The sequence below is a fragment of the Pristiophorus japonicus genome, chromosome 11 (genome assembly GCF_044704955.1).
Source record: "Pristiophorus japonicus isolate sPriJap1 chromosome 11, sPriJap1.hap1, whole genome shotgun sequence".
NCBI lineage: Eukaryota > Metazoa > Chordata > Chondrichthyes > Pristiophoridae > Pristiophorus > Pristiophorus japonicus.
In genome coordinates this window covers 145,644,294-145,666,474 of record NC_091987.1, presented here as the reverse complement: position 1 = coordinate 145,666,474, position 22,181 = coordinate 145,644,294, and the positions used below count along the sequence as shown (strand labels likewise).

Here is a 22,181-nt window from a genome sequence, read left to right as displayed (position 1 = left end):
ATGGCAAGGACAGAAACCTAATCGGAGAGGTTCCAACATGGAGTTATAGAAAAGAAGGGCATTGATTTGGGAGGTGACTGCACATTCAGAGACTTTGAAGAGGAAAGAGCAGTCGGAGATGGGGAGGTAATCGGCAATGACGGAGGGATCAAGGCTCTGAGTTTTTGAGGAAGGGATGATGATGGGTATATCACAGATCCAATGTGTATATCACTGATCCAATGGGTATATCCCTGATCCAATGGTTATATCAGTATTGCAATGGGTATATCCTTGACCCAATGAGAATATCATTTGTGCAATGGGTATATCACTGGTCCAATGGGTATATCACTCTTCCAATGGGTATGTCACTGATCCAATGGGTATATCCCTGATCCAATGTGTATATCTCTGATCCAATGGATATATCCCTGTTCCAATGGGTAGATCCCTGATCCAATGGGTATATCACTCATCCAGTGGGTATATCACTGATCCAATTGGTATATCACTGATCCAATGTGTACATCTCTTATGCAATGGATGTATCACTGGTCCAAAGGGTATATCACTATTCCAATGGGTATATCACTGGTCCAAAGGGTATATCACTGATCCAATGGATATATCCCTGATGCAATCGGTGTACCACTATTCCAATGTGTATATCACTGATCCAATGTGTTTATATGTGATCCAATGGGTATATCACAGATCTAATGGGTATACCACTGATCCAATGGGTATATCCCTGATCCAATGTGTATGTCACTGATCCAATGGGTATATCACTGTTCCAATAGGTGTATCCCTGATCCAATGGGTATATCACCATTCCAATGGGTATATCACTGAGCCAATGGATATATCAGTATTCAAATGGGTATATTAGTGATCCAAAGGGTATATCACATGAAGCAATGGTTATATCACTGGCCCAATGGGTATATCCCTGATGAAATAGATATATCACTATTCCAATGGGTATATCCCTGATCCAATGTGTATATCACTGATCCAATGGGTATATCACTATTCCAATCGGTATATCCCTGATCCAATGGGTATATCCCTGATCCAATGGGCATATCACTATTCCAATGGGTATATCACTGGTCCAAAGGGTATATCACTGATCCAATGGATATATCCCTGATGCAATCGGTGTACCACTATTCCAATGTGTATATCACTGATCCAATGTGTTTATATGTGATCCAATGGGTATATCACAGATCCAATGGGTATATCACTGATCCAATGGGTATATCCCTGATCCAATGTGTATATCACTGATCCAATGGGTATACCACTGTTCCAATAGGTGTATCCCTGATCCAATGGGTATATCACCATTCCAATGGGTATATCACTGAGCCAATGGATATATCAGTATTCAAATGGGTATATTAGTGATCCAAAGGGTATATCACATGAAGCAATGGTTATATCACTGGCCCAATGGGTATATCCCTGATGAAATAGATATATCACTATTCCAATGGGTATATCCCTGATCCAATGTGTATATCACTGATCCAATGGGTATATCACTATTCCAATCGGTATATCCCTGATCCAATGGGTATATCCCTGATCCAATGGGTATATCACTATTCCAATGGGTATATCACTATTCCAATGGGTATATCACTATTCCAATGGGTATATCCTTGATCCAATGGGTATATCACTGATCCAATGGGTATATCCCTGATCTAATGGGTATATCCCTCATTCAATGGGTATATTACTAATCCAAAGGGTTTATCACTGATCCAATGGGTATATCATTGGTCCCAAGGATATATCACTGGTCCAATGGGTATATCCCTGATCCAATGGTTATATCACTATTCCAATGGGTATATCACTATTCCAATGGGTATATCACTGATCCAATGGGTATATCCCTGATCCAATGGGTATATCCCTCATTCAATGGGTATATTACTAATCCAAAGGGTATATCACTGATCCAATGGGTATATCATTGCTCCCAAGGATATATCCCTGATCCAATGGGTATATCCCTCATTCAATGGGTATATTACTAATCCAAATGGTATATCACTGATCCAATGGGTATATCATTGGTCCCAAGGATATATCACTGGGCCAATGGGTATATCCCTGATTCAATGGTTATATCAGTATTCCAATGGGTATATCCTTGACCCAATGAGAATATCACTTATGCAATGGGTGTATCACTGAGCCAATGGGAATATCACTCTTCCAAAGGGTATATCCCTGATCCAATGGGTATATCCCTGATCCAATGGGTATATCACTCATCCAATAGGTATATCACTATTCCAATGGGTATATCACTGATATAAAGGATATATCACTGATGCAATGGTTATCTCACTGGTCCAAAGGTTATATCACTGGTCCAATGGGTATATATCTGTTCCAAAGGATATATCACTTTTCCAATGGGTAGACCGCTGATCCAATGGGTAGACCGCTGATCCAATGGGTATATCACTGCTCCAAGGGATATATAACTGATCGAATTGTTATTTCACTGATCCAATGGGTATATCCTTGATCCAATAGGTATATCCCTGATCCATTGTGTATATCCCTGATCCAAGGCATATATCCCTGATCCAATGGGTATATCACTGATCCAATGGGTATATTCCTGATCCAATGGGAATATCACTGATACAATGGATATATCACTTTTCCAATGGGTATATCCTTGATCCAATGGGTATATCACTTTTCCAGTGGGTATATCACTGATCCAAATGGTATATCACTGATCCAATGTGTACATCTCTTATGCAATGGGTGTATCACTGGTTCAAAGGGTATATCACTATTCCAATGGGTATATCACTGATCCAAAGGGTATATCATTGACCCAATGGGTATATCACTGGTCCAAAGGGTATATTACTGATCCAATGTGTATATCACTGGTCAAAAGGGTATATCACTGGTCCAATGGTTATATCACTGATCCAATGGCTATATCACTGATTCAATGTGTATATCAATGGTCCAATGCGTATATAGAATCAGAGAGCACAGAAGGGGCTTATCTTCCCCTACATGGCCATGGCGACTCTTTTAAAGTGTTAGCCAATTTGTCCCACTCCGTGCTCTTTCTCCATAGCCCTGAACATTTTTCTGTATAAATCCAATTCCCCTTTGAAAGTTATTATGAATCTGCTTCCTTTCAGATCGTGCATTCCACATCATAACGATCACGGTGTAATTATTTTTTAACTTCATCTCACCCCTGGTTCTTTTGGCAATTACCTTAAATCTGTGTCCTCCAGTTATTGACCCGTCTGCCACTGGAAACAGTTTCTCCTGATCTACTCCATGATGTTGAACGCCTGTATTAAATCTCCGTTTAACTTTCTCTGTTCTAATGAGAACAACCCCAGCTTCTCCAGACCCTCCACATAACTCAAATCCCTCAGCCCTGCTACCATTCTGATAAATTTCCTCTGCACTTTCTCCAGGGCCTTGATATACTTCCTAAAGTGTGGTGCACAGAATTGAGCACAGTACTCCAGCTGTGGCCTAATCAGTTATTTATTTAGGTTTACCATAACTTCTTTGCTTTTGTACTCTATGCCTCTATTTTGAAGGCCAAGAATCCCAAATACTTTTAAACAGTTTTATCAGCTTAAACTGACATCTTCCAAGATTTGTGTATGTGAACCCCCAGATCTGTCTGTTTCTGTACCCCTTTAAAAGTGACTTCAGTTATGTGAGATGAATAGAGCTCCTGGGATTGTTCTCCTTCGAACAGAGAACGTTAAGGGGAAATTTAGTCGATTGTTCAAAATCAAGAGAGGTTTTCAAAGAGTAGATAGCAAGAAACTGTTGCAACTGGTAGGGGGGGGCAGGGGGTGTCAGTAACCAGATTTAAGATCATTGGCAAAAAATCAAGGGGAGAGATGAGGAGAATTGTTTCCACTCATAGAGTTTTTATGATCTGGAATGTTCTGCCTGAAAAGTTGGTGGAAACAGATTCAATAGTAATTTTCAAAAGGGGTTTGGATATATACAGAAACAGCTGCAGGGCTATGAGGAAAGAGGAGGGAAGTGGGACTAACTGGATAGTTCTTTCAAAGAGCCAGCATAGACATGATGAGTAGAAAGGACGCCTTCTTTGCTGCATCATTATGTGATTCTATGTCTGGGACCATTGTTCTACTGTTAGTAGATCATCGGCTGTAAGTTAGGGAATGTAACTGGTTCAATTACCTAGTAGAAGGGCAGTAAGTAATGTTTATGGGCTAAAGCCCTCCCTGAAAAGCTGCCAATATATCAAACTATTCAAATTTGCTTGTATCCAAATGGCCCAACAGTTTTTTAATAAACATATATACACTATATTTTTTCCTTTTAATAGTGCCTAATCCTTGTGGGATCGTTTATAGCGAGCGAACCCGTGGATTAGTTGCATACAACAATCCTATGCCAACTAACAGCACGGCGGCAAACGACACCGATGACCAACTTGGTGACCCTGGAATCAACCAACCCAGCCCCGATGTGAGGATCGTGGGTGGACAAGATTGCCCCCTGGGACAGTGTCCATGGCAGGTAATTATCGTTCATTTAAAGACTTGAGATTAACCGAGATTACCGGTGAGTACGGTTTTAATTCAACTACCAGTCCACTCACATACTGAACTGTACATTCATTCCATTCTCCAGCACAGAAACAGGCCATTCGGCCCCTTCAGCCTGGGCCAGTGTTATTTCCACAAATGCTCCCCAGTCTGATCCTGTACTCCCACTCACCCCATACCCATTAATATTCCACTCAGTCTTATCCCACCCAGCCCCATTCCCTTTATTATACCTCCCAGTCTACTCCGAATCAATCATATATCTTTTAATATACCTCTCAGTCTCGCCCCACTTGCCGAGCCCTTTAATATCCCACCCAGTCTAATCCCACTCTCCTGCTCACTTCCCATACCCTTTAATATCCCTCCCAGTCTAATCCCACTCCCCTGCTTACTCCCTATACTCTTTATTGTTCCTCTTTTTCAAGAAACTATCTAATTCCCTTATAAAAGAATTGATGGATTCTATGTCAATGATGGTTTGTGGCAAAAACATTCTCATTCTACCCATCCTCTTTGTGAGGACATTCATTCGAAGGGCACATTTTTTGTGTTCTCATTATTTTAAAATTGTTCCTTCTTATTACTGTCTCCTCAATGAGTAGGAACAACTTTTCACTACCAATACATTACTCTTTATAATTCAGCAGACCTTGATGAGACCACCTCTCAACCTGCTCAGATCTTGTGCAAAAAGTCCCAAATTCTCACATAGCTCACATGTCCCTTACAGAATCATAGAATGGTTACAGCATAGAAGGAAGCCATTCGGCCCATCGAGCCCGTGCCAAGGAAATCCATGGTCACACCTCAGTGAATCTACACTAGTTTTCAATTGTTTTTATAGCCATCCTACAATGAGGTGATCAGAACTGTATACAATACTCCAACTGCAGCCTAGCTACATTGTGTACAATTTTATTATCTCCCAGTATTTATATTCTGAGTTTTTAGATACAAAACCATGAATTCCATTTCCCTTTTTATGGCATTATCTACTTGTGCTACCTTTAATGATCTGTGTATCTCTACAGCAAGTCTCGTCCCACTTACCCATCCCTTTAATATCCCACCCAGTCTAATCCCACTCTCCTGCTCACTCCCCATACCCTTTAATATCCCACACAGACTATACTCCCACTCCTGCTCACTCCCCATACCCTTTAATATCCTACCCAGTTTAATCCCACTCTCCTGCTCACTCCCCATACTTTTTATTGTTCCTCTTTTGCAAGAAACTATCTAATTCCCTTATAAAAGAATTGATGAACTCTATGTCAATGAGTCATCTCAAGTGGACGTAAAAGATCCCATGGCACTATTTCGAAGAAGAGCAGGGGGGTTATCCCCAGTGTCCTGGCCAATATTTATCCCTCAGTCAACATAACAAAAGAACAGATTATTTGGCCATTTTCACATTGCTGTTTGTGGGAGCTTGCTGTGCGCAAATTGGCTGCCGCGTTTCCCACATTACAACAGTGAATATACTCCAAAAGTACTTCATTGGCTGTAAAGTGCTTTGAGATGTCCGGTGGTCTTGAAAGGCACGACAGAAATGCAAGTCTTTCTTTCTTTTTCACTCTATCAACATATCCTTCCATTGCTTTTTCTCTCATGTACTTGTCTAGCTTTCCCTTAAATGCAAATGTAATACATGTGTCTGCACTGATCAGTGGGATGGTTGGTCCAATGGCAGATCTCAGAAGCTGAAAGCTCTGAGATATCAGCCTGTATCACAGCTGCCACAGTTTTGGAACCAATATTGTCTCTTCTCTCCCCTCATCATCATAGGCAGTCCCTCGGAATCAAGGAAGACTTGTTTCCACTCTTAAAAGGAGTCCTTAGGAGGCTGAACAGTCCAATATGAGAACCACAGTCTCTGTCACAGATAGTCGTTCAGGGAAGGGATGTGTGGGACAGGTTTGCCGCACGCTCTTTCCGCTGCCTGCGCTTGATTTCTGCATGCTCTCGGCGATGAGCCTCGAGATGCTCAGCGCCCTCCCGGATGCACTTCCTCCACTTGGGGCGGTCTTTGGCCAGGGACTCCCAGGTGTCAGTGGGGATGTTGCACTTTTTCAGGGAGGCTTTCAGGGTGTCGCTGTAATGTTTTCTCTGTCCACCCTTTGGCTCGTTTGCCGTGAAGGAGTTATGAGTAGAGCGCTTGCTTCTGGAGACTCTTGTCTGGCATGCAGACGATATGGCCTGTCCAGCTTAGCTGATCAAGTGTGGTTAGTTCTTCAATGCTGGGGATGTTGGCCTGTACGATGATGCTAATATTGGAGTGTCTGTCCTCCTAGCCTCCCCTACAGACACCTGAGCTGCAGCCTGTGCTTCCATGGAGGAGAATGCAACGACTGCTCCCCGGGCTGCATCTCAGGTTGGAGGTGTCTGCAGACTCCAGTGAAGATGCCACTCACTCCATTGATGTCTGCAAACAGGGATAAAGGTTCCCTGATGATGGCTCAAATGAGGCTGCACACACCTGTCAGTTGCTGCACATCCTGGGCGACTGAGCTTAGAGTCTGCACATCGATGATATATTCCTCCAACATCCTTCTTTTCAGGCCAGTACCGATGAGTTCCAGGTACCATGACTCCAAAACTATGGACAACGTTTTCCCTGACCTCCATCAGAAATCCTCACCCACTCCAGGTCCCTCATATTGTGTGAATAAATCACCGCCATTTATATTATCAGATTCATATTATCAAAATGAGAGGTGATCTTAACGAAATGTGTAAGATTATGAGGGGGCTTGATAAGGTGGATGCAGAGAGGATGTTTCCACTAATAGGGGAGACTAGGACTAGAGGGCATGATCTTAGAATAAGGGGTCGGCCATTTAAAACAGAGATGAGGAGGAATTTCTTCTCTCAGAGGGTTGTAAATCTGTGGAATTCGCTGCCTCAGAGAGCTGTGGAAGCCGGGACATTGAATAAATTTAAGACAGAAATAGACAGCTTCTTAACCGATTAAGGGGTTATAGGGAGCGGGCAGGGAAGTGGACCTGAGTCCATGATCGGATCAGCCATAATTGTATTAAATGGCAGAGCAGGCTCGAGGGGCCGTATGGCCTACTCCTGCTCCTATTTAAAATAAAAAAATAAAATTCCCCCACCCCGGATGAAAGCACTGTTTTGACATGTCCAGCTGCAGAAAAAGCAACAGTGGCCCCAACACAGATCGCTGTGGGACATCACTAGTCACGTCCTGCCAAATTGAGTAACTGCCCATTATCTCTACCCTCTGTCTCCTGCCGCTCAGCCAGTTTCCTAACCAGGTCAATAATTTGCCCTCAATTCCGTAAGCTTCAACTTTAGCTAACTATCTCTCATGAGGGACTTTATCGAATGCCTTTTGGAACTCCATTTAAATAACTTAGGGCTAAAAATTCGCCTGCTCGCCAACTTTAGCGCCGAGCGATGTTTACCGCCTCCAACTGGGAATTCACTTTTAGCAGCCCAAGAGGGGAGTGGAACGCGAAGGGAAGCATTACACACCACTCTTAAGGTACTACCCCTGATTCCTCGGGCGCTATTGTGGGAGCGGCATCCCAGCGTCTAAAGGGGAGGTCAGCTGGACTGTCCAAAAAGTTACAGAAAAGCTAAGGCAGCTAAACCACAGTGTTCAGCATCTAGCAGAGATGCATTAATGGAAAACAAAAATTTTCACTGCCCACCTGCACCCCCTCAGACATATTACCCCGGCAGCTTCTCCGTGACTTCTGCTCTCCCTGTCGGAAATAGCGGCAGGCGCTTTACGGCAGGCGGAAGCGGTCAAGTTTGCGACCATGGCGCTACGGGGGCGTTGCACACTCATAGACGTCACCAAGTGGGTGGCGCTAGACTGCGCAGCACTAACTGTTCGTGATATGTCCTTACTATACAGTATAAATGCACACGAGGCCCATACTTGAGAGAATGTCACTCTGGGACCAGTCACCTTTATTACCAAGACCTCAAATGATGAAGGTGGGTGGAGCTTCCCCTTTTATACCTCAAAGTTCAGGTTAGGAGTGTCTCCCACAAGTTCGCCCCTTGTGGTCAATGTTCTCAAGGTGTACAACTTATGTCAGATTATACGTGGGTTACAATGATAGTTGAATACATGACATCACCTCCCCCCCCCCAAAGTCTTATTGGGATCACAGGTTAAGTCTCTCTGGTGGTCTATGCTCCCTTGTAGAGCACCTGAGTTAGGGCTCCGGTGTTGGGCGCTGGCCTGAGTGTCTGCTGTTTGCGGTGCCTCAGGCCTGTCCAGACTGCCCACAGTGACTGGGCTCTCCTCCACTTGGTTCCGGTGTTCGGTCACCTCTGTTGGAGTAAACTCTACATCGTGTTCTTCATCTGCTTCTTCTATGGGGTTGCTGAACCTCCTTTTAGTTTGATCCATGTGTTTGCGGCAGATTTGTCCATTTAATGACCAAAACCCTATTCCCCTCTTTGGCAATCACAGTGCCTGCAAGCCATTTGGTCCCTGCAGCATAATTAAGGACAAAAACAGGGTAATTGACATCAATACATCGCGCCCTCGCATTCCTGTTATGGTAGTCACATTGTGACTGACGCCTGCTCTCACCAATTTCTTTCATAGTAGGGTGTATAAGCTCGGCGGGTGGAACCCCTGTGAGCAAGTGTGGTCGGGATCTAATGGCCAACAAGAGGCATGATAAGCGACTTTGTAGGGAACCCCCTTGGATTCTGAGCATCCCCTGTTTGATTATCTGCACTGCTCGTTCCGCCTGGCCGTTGGAGGCCGGCTTGAACAGTGCCGTTCTGACATGGTTGATTCCATTGCTTGCCATGAAGTCTTGGAATTCAGTCCTTGTGAAGCACGGGCCATTGTCGCTGACCAAGACATCCGGTAGACCATGGACGGCGAACATTGCCCATAGACTTTCTACCGTGGCAGAGGATGTGCTTGAATTTAAAATTACACACTCAATCCATTTGGAGTAGGCGTCTACTACAACCAAAAAGATTTTTCCCATAAAAGGACCTGCGTAGTCCACATGGATGCGTGACCATGGCTTGGCGGGCCAGGACCAGGGGCTAAGGGGGGCTTCCCTGGGTGCGTTGCCCAGCTGAGCACATGTGTTGCACCTGCGAACACAGAGTTTCAGGTCTGCATCTATCCCTGGCCACCAAACGTGTGACCTGGCAATTGCCTTCATCATGACAATGCCTGGGTGCTCATTGTGATGTTCTCTGATAAACACCTCTCTGCCCATCTGCGGCATGACTACTCAGTTTCCCCACAGTAGACAATCAGCATGAATCAAGAGTTCATCCTTGCGCCTATGAAACGGTTTAAATTCCTTAGGTATGCCCTGTGCGTGGCTGCCCAGTCCCCATTCAGGACACATTTCTTAACTAAAGACAGTAGCGGGTCTTTATTTTGTCCAGACTTTAATCTGACGGGCTGTCACAGGTGAGTCTTCGCTTTCGAAAGCTTCAACAGCCGTGACCATCTCAGCATCATGCTCAGTTGCCCCCCTCAGTGGTGGCTAGTGGGAGCCTGCATCGGCACAGTTTTCAGTGCCCTGTCCGTGCTGAATTGTGTAGTCATAGGAGGCTAACGTGAGTGCCCACCTCTGTATGCAGGCCGATGCATTCGCATTTATGGCCTTGTTGTCGGCCAAAAGGGACGTTAGGGGTTTGTGATCTGTCTCCAGCTCAAATTTCCTGCCAAACAGGTACTGGTGCATTTTTTTACTGCATATACACATGCTAGCGCTTCCTTTTCTACCATCCCATAGCCCCTTTCTGCCTGGGACAGACTTCTGGAGGCATAACCGACCGACCATTGGCATTCACATGTTGCAACACATACCCGACCTCATAGGACGACGCATCGCACGTTAAAACAAGTTTCTTACACGGGTCATATAAGGTTACCAGTTTGTTGGAGCATAACAAATTGCGTACTCTATCAAAAGCCCCTTCCTGGCTGTCCCCACAGACCCCATCGCGACCTTTGCATAGGAGCACGTGCAGTGGCTCTAACAGCGTGCTCAATTTGGGAAGAAAGTTACCAAAATAGTTCAGGAGCCCCAGGAACGAATGCAGCTCCGCCATGTTACGGGGTCTGGGTGCTCTCTGGATCGCAGTAGGTCTGATCCCGTCTGCTGCTACCCTCCTCCCCAGGAATTCTACCTCTGGAGCTAAGAAGACGCACTTCGCCTTTTTCAGTCGCAGTCCTACTTGGTCCAATCTGCGTAGCACCTCCTCCAGGTTGTGGAGGTGTTCTTCAGTATCGCAACCCGTGATGAGGATGTCGTCTTGAAAAACCACCGTCCTTGGAATCGACTTGAGGAGGCTTTCCATATTTCGCTGAAAGATCGCGGCGGCCGAACAAATCCCGAACGGACATCTGTTGTACTCAAACAATCCCTTGTGGGTCGTGATGGTGGTCAGCTTCTTCGACTCACTCGCCAGCTCCTGGGTCATGTAAGCTGAGGTCAGGTCCAATTTTGAAAAAAGTTTGCCACCGGTTAGCGTCGCAAAGAGGTCCTCCACTCTCGGTAGCAGGTACTGGTCTTGGAGTGACACCCGATTGATGGTGGCCTTGTAATCGCCACATATCCTGACCGACCCATCCGCCTTGAGCACCGGCATGATCGGGCTCTCCCAGTCACTGAATTTGACTGGCGAGATGATGCTTTCCTTCAGCAGGCGGTCCAATTCGCATTCTATCTTTTCCCGCATCACGTACGGCACCGCTCTGGCATTGTGGTGTACTGGCCTGGCGTCCGGGTTTATGTGAATCACTACCTTAGCCCCCATGAAAGTGCCGATGCCGGGTTGAAATAATGAGTCAAATTTGTCCAGGACCTGTGAGCATGATACTCGCTCCACAGAAGAAATTGCATTGACATCGCCCCATTTCCAGTTCATGACAGCAAGCCAACTCCTCCCCAGTAATGCGGGACCGTCCCCTGGGACAATCCAGAGTGGCAACCTGTTCTCCGAATCTTTGTGGGTCACGACTACCGTGGCACTGCCGAGCACCGGAATGATCTCCTTTGTATATATCCATAGCTGTGCGTCAATCGGCAATAATTTTGGCCTCCTGGCCTTGGACACCCACAACCTTTCGAACTGTTTGATACTCATCAGGGACTGGCTGGCCCCTGTGTCTAGCTCCATTAATACTGGGATGCCATTGAGGAGCACTTTCATCATTATCGGTGGCGTCCTGGTATATGAACTGTATATGTGCTCCACATGAACTCGCTGAACTTCAGATTCCAGCGATTTCCCCCAGTATTCATTTGGCCTCATAGGGCTTACATCGGGCCCGTCCTCCTCGTACGTCAACCTGGCTGCAGGCTTCCTGCACATACGCGCCAAGTGACTGCTGACGTTGCAGTTTCTGCAGGTATATTGCTGATATCTGCAAGCTCTGGCTGTGTGTTTGCCTCCATACCTCCAGCATGAGCTGGAAGTCCCGTTGTTGGAAACAAAAGGTCCATTACCAGTCAATTGTCTCTGACTGTCTCTGTAACTGTTCTTAAGTGCAACATTAACAGGTGTCGATGGCCCCATTACTGGCCGCATTGTCGATTGCGATGGCATGAATCGCCGTTCAGCTAGCCATTGTCTTTGTTGAATTCCCCCTTTGGGTTCGACTACATGCTGGGGCATGTCCGATTGCCCTTGTCTGCCTAGAGAACTGTGTGCCGCGTTAACAATGTTGATTCCCTGGTCGTTTGCCGCATTTGAGCCAAGATTTTTGTCATACATCATTCTGGTCTCTTCCTCCCGAGATAATTGTCTGGGCTATCATAGCGCCAATTCCAAGGTGAAGTCTTTGGTCTCAATCAGTTTCCTGAAAACCCCAGCGTGCCCGATGCACTCAGTAAAAAAGTCTCGCAGCATCTCCACTTTGCATGCATCTGGGAACTTACATAGGCTCGCCAGTTGCCGGAGATCTGCCACAAAGTCTGGAGTGCTTTGCTCTTCTCGCCGCCAGTGCGTGTAAAACATATGTCTCGCCATGTGCATGCTGCTCGCCGGTTTAAGGTGTTCCCCGATCAACTTGCTGAGCTCTTTGAACATCTTGTCCGCCAGCTTCTCTGGCACTAGAAGGTCCTTCATCAGGGAGTATGTTCTGGATCCACAAACCGTCAGGAGATGAGCCCTGCATTTGTCGGCCGAATCCTGTCCCAACCATTCCTTAGTGACAAAACTTTGCTGTAGTCTCTCAATAAAGTCATCCCAATCATCACCCACACAGTATATCTCTTCTGTGCTGCTAGTGGCCATGCTCACATGGTTTAAATCCCAGTTTCTTGCCGCCAATGATATGTCCTTACTATACAGTATAAATGCACACGAGGCCCATACTTGAGAGAAGGTTACTCTGGAAGCAATCACCTTTATTACCAAGACCTCAAGTGATGAAAGTGGGTGGAGCTTCCCCTTTTATACCTGAAAGTCCAGGTTAGGAGTGTCTCCCACAAGTTCGTCCCTTGTGGTCAATGTTCTCAAGGTGTACAACTTAGGTCAGCTTATACATGGGTTACAATGATAGTTGAATACATGACAGTTAGCACCGCTGGTAAACCAGCACTGAAGATCACCTGAGGCTCAGTCGGTAAGAATTTAACGGCCCATTAACACCTCCCTCGGGTGCTAACGGGTGGTGCTAAGCAACCAAATTTTTAGCCCGTTGACTTTCCCCTGTCCACTACTTTAGTCACCTCTTCAGTTTTGTCAAGCCTAACCTAACCTTTACAAATCCTCTCTGATTAGCTGATAATTTTCAAGATGTTCAGTCACTCTATATTTAATTATAGACTCTAGTAATTTCTCAACAACTTATGCTAGGCTAACTGGTCTATAATTCCCTGGTTGAGCGTAGACTGATGGGGCTAAATTAGCTGGATTAGATTTGTCCTGTTTTTTGTGGACAGGACATACCTTGGCAGTTTTCCGCATTGTCAAGTAGATGCCAGTGTTTTAGCTGTACTGGAACAGCTTGGCTAAGCGGCTAGTTCTGGAGCACAAGTCTTCAGCACAACTCCTGTGATGTTGTCAGGGTTCATCGTCTTTGCTGCATCCAATGCGCTCAACTGTTTCTTGATGTTAAATTGGCTGAAGTCTGCCTTCTGTGATGGTGGGGACCTCAGGAGCAGGCCAATATGGATCAACCACACTTCTGGCTGAAGATGGTTGCAAACGATTCAGCCTTGTGTTTTGCACTCAAGTGCTGGGCTCTGCCATCATTGAGGATGGGGATATTCATGAAGCTTCCTCCTCCTGTTAGTTGTTTAATTGTCCACTACATAGAAACATAGAAAATAGGTGCAGGAGTAGGCCATTCGGCCCTTCGAGCCTGTAACGCTCTTCAATGAGTTCATGGCTGAACATGCAACTTGAGTACCGCATTTCTCGCCATACCCCTTGATCCCCCTAGTAGTAAGGACTACATCTAACTCCTTTTTGAATATATTTAGTGAATTGGCCTCAACAACTTCCTGTGGTAGAGAATTCCACAGGTTCACTACTCTCTGGGTGAAGAAGTTTCTCCTCATCTCGGTCCTAAATGGCTTACCCCTTTTTCTTAGACTGTGACCCCTGTTTCTGGACTTCCCCAACATTGAGAACATTTTTCCTGCATCTAACCTGTCTAAACCCATCAGAATTTCAAGTGTTTCTATGAGATCCCCTCTCATTCTTCTGAACTCCAGTGAATACAAGCCCAGTTGATCCAGTCTTTCTTGATATGTCAGTCCCACCATCCCGGGAATCAGTCTGGTGAACCTTTGCTGCACTCCCTCAATAGCAAGAATGTCCTTCCTCAAGTTAGGAGACCAAAACTGTACACAATACTCCAGGTGTGGCCTCACCAAGGCCCTGTACAACTGTAGTAACACATCCCTGCCACTGTACTCAAATCCCCTCGTTATGAAGGCCAACATGCCATTTGCTTTCTTAACCGCCTGCTGTACCTGCATGCCAACCTTCAATGACTGATGTACCATGACACCCAGGTCTCGTTGCACCTCCCCCTGTCTCTCTGTTTTTACCACCAAAGTGGATAACCTCACACTTATCCACATTATACTTCATCTGCCATGCATTTGCCCACTCACATAACCTATCCAAGTCACTCTGCAGACTCATAGCATCCTCCTTGCAGCTCACACTGCCACCCAACTTAGTGTCATCCGCAAATTTGGAGATACTACATTTAATCCCCTTGTCTAAATCATTAATGTACAATGTAAACAGCTGGGGCCCCAGCACAGAACCTTGCGGTACCCCACTAGTCACTACCTGCCATTCTGAAAAGTACCCATTTACTCCTACTCTTTGCTTCCTGTCTGCCAATCAGTTCTCAATCCACATCAGCACACTAACCCCAATCCCATGTGCTTTAACTTTGCACATTAATCTCTTGTGTGGGACCTTGTCGAAAGCCTTCTGAAAGTCCAAATACACCACATCAACTGGTTCTCCCTTGTTCACTCTACTGGAAACATCCTCAAAAAATTCCAGAAGATTTGTCAAGCATGATTTCCCTTTCACAATTCCATGCTGACTTGGACCTATCATGTCACCTCTTTCCAAATGCGCTGCAATGACATCCTTAATAATTGATTCCATCATTTTACCCACTACCAATGTCAGGCTGACCGGTCTACCATTCATGACTGGATGTGGCAGGACTGCAGAGCATTGATCTGATCCGTTGATTGTGGGATCGCTTAACTCTGTTCATAACATGCTGCTTCTGCTGTTTAGCATGCATGTAGTCCTGTGTTGCAGCTTCCCCAGGCTGACACCTCAATTTTAGGTACACCTGGTGCTGCTCATGACATGCTTTTCTGCGCTCCTCATTGAACCATGGTTGGTCCCCAGGCTTGATGGTAATGGTAGAGGGAGAGACATGTCGGGCCATAAGGATACAGATTGTGATGAAATATAATTCTGCTGTTGCTGATGACCCACAGCGCCTCATTGATGTGCAGTTTTGAGCTGCTAGATCTGTTCTGAATCTATTCCATTTAGCACAGTGGTTGTGCTACACAACACAATGGAAGGTGTCCTCAGTGTGAAGATGGGATTTTGTCTCCACAATGACTGTGTGGTGGTCACTGCTACCAATGCTGCCATGGACAGATGCATCTGCGACAGGTAGATTGGTGAGAGCGAGCTCAAGTAGGATTTTCCCTCGTCTTGGTTCTCTCACTACCTGCTGCAAGCCCAGTCTGGCAGCTATATCCTTCAGGACTGGGCCAGCTCGGTCAGTAGTGGTGCTCCCGAGCCACTCTTGGTGATAGACATTGAAGTTCCCATCCAGAGTACATTCTGTGCCCTTGCTACCCTCAGTGCTTCTTCCAAGTGGTGTTCAACATGGAAGAAATATCGTTGCAGAAAACTATCCTGAACACACTCGAGAATTTCGCTACCATTCTGACATGAGCTAGTCTGCTTACCCCAATCTATATGAAAGTTAAAATCCCCCATTATAACCACTCTGTCTTTGCTACATGCTTGCCTAATCTCTGCATTTACACATTCTGCCACTTCACAACTGCGACCAGGGGGCTTATGCACAGTCTTGAGTGCTTTTCTATTTCTTAATACAACCCATAAAATTTCCACTGCCTGGTTATCTCTCGTTATATCCTTTATTGTAGAAGTTACTTCATCCTTAATCACTAAGGCTACTTCTCCCCCTCTACCAGATTCCCTATCCTTCCTGTAGACCTTTTAACCTGGAATATTCAGTTCCGAGATCTGACCGTCTTTCAGTCATATCTCCGGAATGTCGTACCCTTTAAGTTGAATTTGTCCCTGCAGTTCAACAACAATAACTTGTATTTATATAGTGCCTTTAACATAGTGAAACGTCCCAAGGTGCTTCACAGGAGTATTATGTGATAAAAATTTGATATTGAGCCACATAAGTAGAAAGTTCAATCAATTTGTTCCTAATACTCCGTGCGCTTGCATAAAGAATGCTTATTTGGGACACACACACTAACCTGTCCTTCTGCTCTAATGTTGTTTTCTGAAACATTTCTTATTTCTCCCTCCTGATTTAATTATTTACATTAATTTTCCCTTTACCTGTCGTGCACAATGTCTGATTATTACTCTCCCTTTCATTAGAATCATAGAATGGTTACAGCACGGAGGAAGGCCATTCGGCCCGTCGCGCCCGTGCCGATTCTCAGCTAGTCCCACTCCCTGCCGTTTCCCCATAGCCTTGCAAACTTTATTCCTTCAGATATTTATCCAACTCCCTTTTCAATGATAAAATTGAGTCTGCCTCCACCACCCTTTCAGGCAGTGCATTTCAGATCTTAACCACTCGCTGCGTAAAAAAGGTTTTCTTACGTTGCCTTTGGTTCTTTTGCCAATCCCCTTCAATCTGTGTCCCCTGGTTCTCGACCCTTGGGAACAGTTTCTCTCGATCTACTCTGTCCAGACCCCTCATGATTTTGAACACCTCGATCAAATCTCCTCTCAATCTTCTCTGCTCCAAGGAGAACAACCTCAGCTTCTCCAGTCTATCAACAAAGCTGAATTCCCTCATTCCTGGAATAATTCTCATCAACCTTTTTTAGATTTTCTCTAAGGCTTTCACATCCTTCCTAAAGTGTGGTGCCCAGAATTGGATGCAATACTCCAATTGGGGCCAACCCAGTGCTTTATACAGGTTCTTCATAATTTCCACACTTTTGTACTCCATGGATCCAAATGTCCCCAGCCGCCGAGAGCGGCGTGGTACTGCAGAGCCTGGGGGGGTGGAGCTTCGGGCACGCTTGCTCAGCGCGGCCGGCAGTGGAGCGGGGCTTGGACCCAGCATTTGGCAGGGGGAAGCATGTCTGTTTGAGCGGGGCAATGGGCGTTTCAGCATGTGCAACAGGAAGATTGGCAATCGGCCAATTAAAGGGAGAACGTCCTCAGTATCATTGGTGATGGAGCATATATAAAGGTAAGGTTTAAATATTGATTTTTGTGTGGCTGAGGAAGTGGAAAGGTGTGCTGGATAGGTGGAAGAAAGGTGAGAAGTGTGATTTTTGAACATTACCTGAGTGTGAGTCCAATAGACAAATGGTGCAAGAGTGTGCAAGACGAACAAAGAATTTCCTCCATGAGGAAGTGGAGAAACTAGTGACTGTAATTGAGGAGAAATGGCTGGAGCTGGCTATCAGCAAGAGTGGTCCTTCAAAAGTTTCACCCAAGGAAATGAGAAAAATATGGAACCTAGTTGCAGAAGAATACTCCACAGGGGTCAATACCGCAAGATCTGGAAGCCAATACAAGAAGAAATGGCAGGAGGTTGGTCAAGTAGTGAGTGTAAGTAATATCTTCATCTTGAAATTGAATTGCAATGAAAAACGTGATCTTCTGTATGTGTCCCACCCATCAGAAGTTCACCATGTCTGAAAATTAATATTTTCATCTTTGCAGAAGGAATTGGCCCACAACAAAAGGGAGAGAACTAGAAAAGGAGGAGGTCCGCCAAATCTGCACCAACTGTCACCATTGGAAGTTCAGGAGTGTTTAAACTAATATAGCAGGGGGATGGGAACCTATGCAGCGAGACAGGGCGAAGTAATATTGAGTCAGAAACAGATGGTAGAAAGGTAAAAAGCGATAGTGGAAGGCCAAGTAAACAAAGGCAAGAAACAAAAAGGGCCACACTACATCATAATTCTAAAAGGAGAAAGGGTGTTAAAAAAACAAGCCTGAAGGCTTTGAGTCTTAATGCAAGGAGTATCCGTAATAAGATGGATGAATTAACTGTGCAAATAGATGTTAACAGATATGTTGTGATTGGGATTACAGAGACGTGGCTCCAGGATGATCAGGGCTGGGAACTCAACATCCAAGGGTATTCAACATTCAGGAAGGATAGAATAAAAGGAAAAGGAGGTAGGATTGCATTGCTGGTTAAAGAGGAGATTAATGCAATAGTTAGGAAGGACATTAGCTTGGATGATGTGGAATTTATATGGGTAGAGTTGCAGAACACCAAAGGGCAAAAAACGTTAGTGGGAGTTGTGTACAGACCTCCAAACAGTAGTAGTGATGTTGGGGAGGGCATCAAACAGGAAATTAGGGGTGCATGCAATAAAGGTGCAGCAGTTATCACGGGTGACTTTAATATGCATATAGATTGGACTAACCAAACTGGAAGCAATACGGTGGAGGAGGATTTCCTGGAGTGCATAAGGGATGGTTTACGAGAGCAATATGTCGAGGAACCAACTAGCGGGGAGGCCATCTTAGACTGGGTGTTGTGTAATGAGAGAGGATTAATGAGCAATCTCGTTGTGCGAGGCCCCTTGGGGAAGAGTGACCATAATATGGTGGAATTCTGCATTAGGATGGAGAATGAAACAGTTAATTCAGAGACCATGGTCCAGAACTTAAAGAAGGGTAACTTTGAAGATATGAGGCGTGAATTGGCTAGGATAGATTGGCGAATGATACTTAAGGGGTTGACAGTGGATGGGCAATGGCAGACATTTAGAGACTGCATGGATGAGCTACAACAATTGTACATCCCTCTCTGGCGTAAAAATAAAAAAGGGAAGGTGGCTCAACCATGGCTATCAAGGGAAATCAGGGATAGTATTAAAGCCAAGGAAGTGGCATACAAATTGGCCAGAAATAGCAGCGAACCCGGGGACTGGGAGAAATTTAGAACTCAGCAGAGGAGGACAAAGGGTTTGATTAGGGCAGGGAAAATAGAGTACGAGAGGAAGCTTCCAGGGAACATTAAGATGGACTGCAAAAGCTTCTATAGGTATGTAAAGAGAAAAAGGTTAGTAAAGACAAACGTAGGTCCCCTGCAGTCAGAATCAGGGGAAGTCATAATGGGGAACAAAGAAATGGCAGACCAATTGAACAAGTACTTTGGTTCGGTATTCACTGAGGAGGACAGAAACAACCTTCTGGATGTAAAAGGGGTCAGAGGGTCTGGTAAGAAGGAGGAACTGAGGGAAATCCTTATTAGTCGGGAAATTGTGTTGGGGAAATTGATGGGATTGAAGGCCGATAAATCCCCAGAGCCTGATGGTCTGCATCCCAGAGTACTTAAGGAGATGGCCTTGGATATAGCGGATGCATTGTCATTTTCCAACATTCCATAGACTCTGGATCAGTTCCTATGGAGTGGGGGGCAGCCAATGTAACCCCACTTTTTAAAAAAGGAGGGAGAGAGAAAACAGGGAATTATAGACCGGTCAGCCTGATATCGGTAGTGGGTAAAATGATGGAATCAATTATTAAGGATATCATAGCAGTGCATTTGGAAAGAGGTGACATGATAGGTCCAAGTCAGCATGGATTTGTGAAAGGGAAATCATGCTTGACAAATCTTCTGGAATTTCTTGAGGATGTTTCCAGTAGAGTGGACAAGGCGGAACCAGTTGATGTGGTGTATTTGGACTTTCAGAAGGCTTTCGACAAGGTCCCATACAAGAGATTAATGTGCAATGTTAAAGCACATGGGATTGGGGGTAGTGTGCTGATGTGGATTTAGAACTGGTTGGCAGACAGGAAGCAAAGAGTAGGAGTAAATGGGTACTTTTCAGAATGGCAGGCAGTGACTAGTGGGGTACCGCAAGGTTCTGTGCTGGGGCCCCAGCTGTTTACATTGTACATTAATGATTTAGACGAGGGGATTAAATGTAGTATCTCCAAATTTGCAGATGACACTAAGTTGGGTGGCAGTGTGAGCTGCGAGGAGGATGCTATGAGGCTGCAGAGTGACTTGGATAGGTTCGGTGAGTGGGCAAATGCATGGCAGATGAAGTATAATGTGTATAAATGTGAGGTTATCCACTTTGGTGGTAAAAACAGAGAGACAGACTATTATCTGAATAGTGACAGATTAGGAAAAGGGGAAGTGCAACGAGACCTGGATGTGATGGTACATCAGTCATTGAAGGTTGGCATGCAGGTACAGCAGGCGGTTAAGAAAGCAAATGGCATGTTAGTCTTCATAGCGAGGGGATTTGTGTACAGGGGCAGGGATGTGTTACTACAGTTGTACAGGGCCTTGGTGAGGCTACACCTGGAATATTGTGTACAGTTTTGGTCTCCTAACTTGAGGAAGGACATTCTTGCTATTTGAGGGAGTGCAGCGAAGGTTCACCAGACTGATTCCAGGGATGGCGGGACTGACATATCAAGAAAGACTGCATCAACTGGGCTTGTATTCACTGGAGTTCAGAAGAATGAGAGGGGATCTCATAGAAATGTTTAAAATTCTGACGGGTTTACACAGGTTAGATGCAGGAAGAATGTTCCCAATGTTGGGGAAGTCCAGAACCAGGGGTCACAGTCTAAGAATAAGTGGTAAGCCATTTAGGACCAAGATGAGGAGAAACTTCTTCACCCAGAGAGTGGTGAACCTGTGGAATTCTCTACCACAGAAAGTTGTTGAGGCCAATTCACTAAATATATTCAAAAATGAGTTAGATGTAGTCCTTACTATTAGGGGGATCAAGGGGTATGGCGAGAAAGCAGGAATGGGGTACTGAGGTTGCATGTTCAGCCATGAACTCATTGAATGGCGGTGCAGGCTCGAAGGGCTGAATGGCCTACTCCTGCACCTATTTTCTATGTTTCTATGGAACAAAGGGTTGCTGCCTTGCTGAGTTGCACCGGAAGAAAAAGAATCAGCTCTGCACAAGCTGGACCCACACGCGAGGGTAAGGTTGAGTCATTAAAATGCATCGTCGCCCTTCAAATCATCCTGCCGACTGGCCTGCTACGCATCAGATTACTCAAGCTACCCATCCTGCCCCCTCCTGTGCTGCTAACCATTTGACTGTTCTGTTGTATTTTGCAGAAGAAGACGACACTCCTCAACATCCTGCAGATCCACCAGAGGATCCAGATGAGTGCGCTCCAGACAAAGGCGGGTGGGGTGAGGAGGGGTCCATGGAAATGTGTGCACGGGAAAATGCTGACCGCGATATGGATCAGGCCATAATACAGGGCATCACACTGCCAGAAACCTTCATGAGCTCCTCGGCAACATTCCATGGGTTCACACCTTCCGAAGTCGCGGGTCCCAGTGGCGATCCTGAAATGCATCTTGGGACACCCAGTCCCCCACCGTCCCAGCCTGCGCCTCACACTGGAGGGATGCCACTAGGCAGCCCCACGGCGAGGGGAAGGAGAAGCCGACCAGTCTCTCTTGAAATGCGGCCCTCAGCGGAGGTTAATCAGGTTGTGTCATTGGGTGAGGAGACCAATGCTCTCACAAGATCAATCGTGGTGGCCGTCAGTGGGGTGCGTGATGAGGTAGCGACACTGTCGGGTGAAATCTCAGCACTGAGACGGGAAGTGAGGGCGGGCATTTCAGAGGGTGTGCAAATGATGGCAGATGCCATGAGGGAGCTAGCTTCTGCAATAAGGGCACAAAGGCCGGATACTCAAATGCCACTCCCACTTCAATCCACGCACCAGCCAACGGTCAGACTCAAGCCGGGTCCCCAACCCCACCCACCACCGTCACCGACCCTATGAGGAAGTACACTTTCTCTGAGATGTGGGTGAGGGATGGGTGCAGCCTTTCTTTGCTGTTGTTGTTGTTGTGGAAGTGCA

The 22,181-nt window shown here is 45.7% G+C and overlaps 1 protein-coding gene across 1 annotated transcript in view; it reads left to right on the top strand.

The window, feature by feature from the left end:
- LOC139275609 (coagulation factor X-like) overlaps nucleotides 1–22,181 on the top strand; it is a 103,937-nt gene that overhangs the window by 62,517 nt on the left and 19,239 nt on the right. Inside the window, exon 8 of the mRNA XM_070892779.1 lies at nucleotides 4,370–4,563. Coding sequence (XP_070748880.1) covers nucleotides 4,370–4,563 — 194 coding nt within the window. The remainder of the gene's footprint in view (nucleotides 1–4,369; nucleotides 4,564–22,181) is intronic.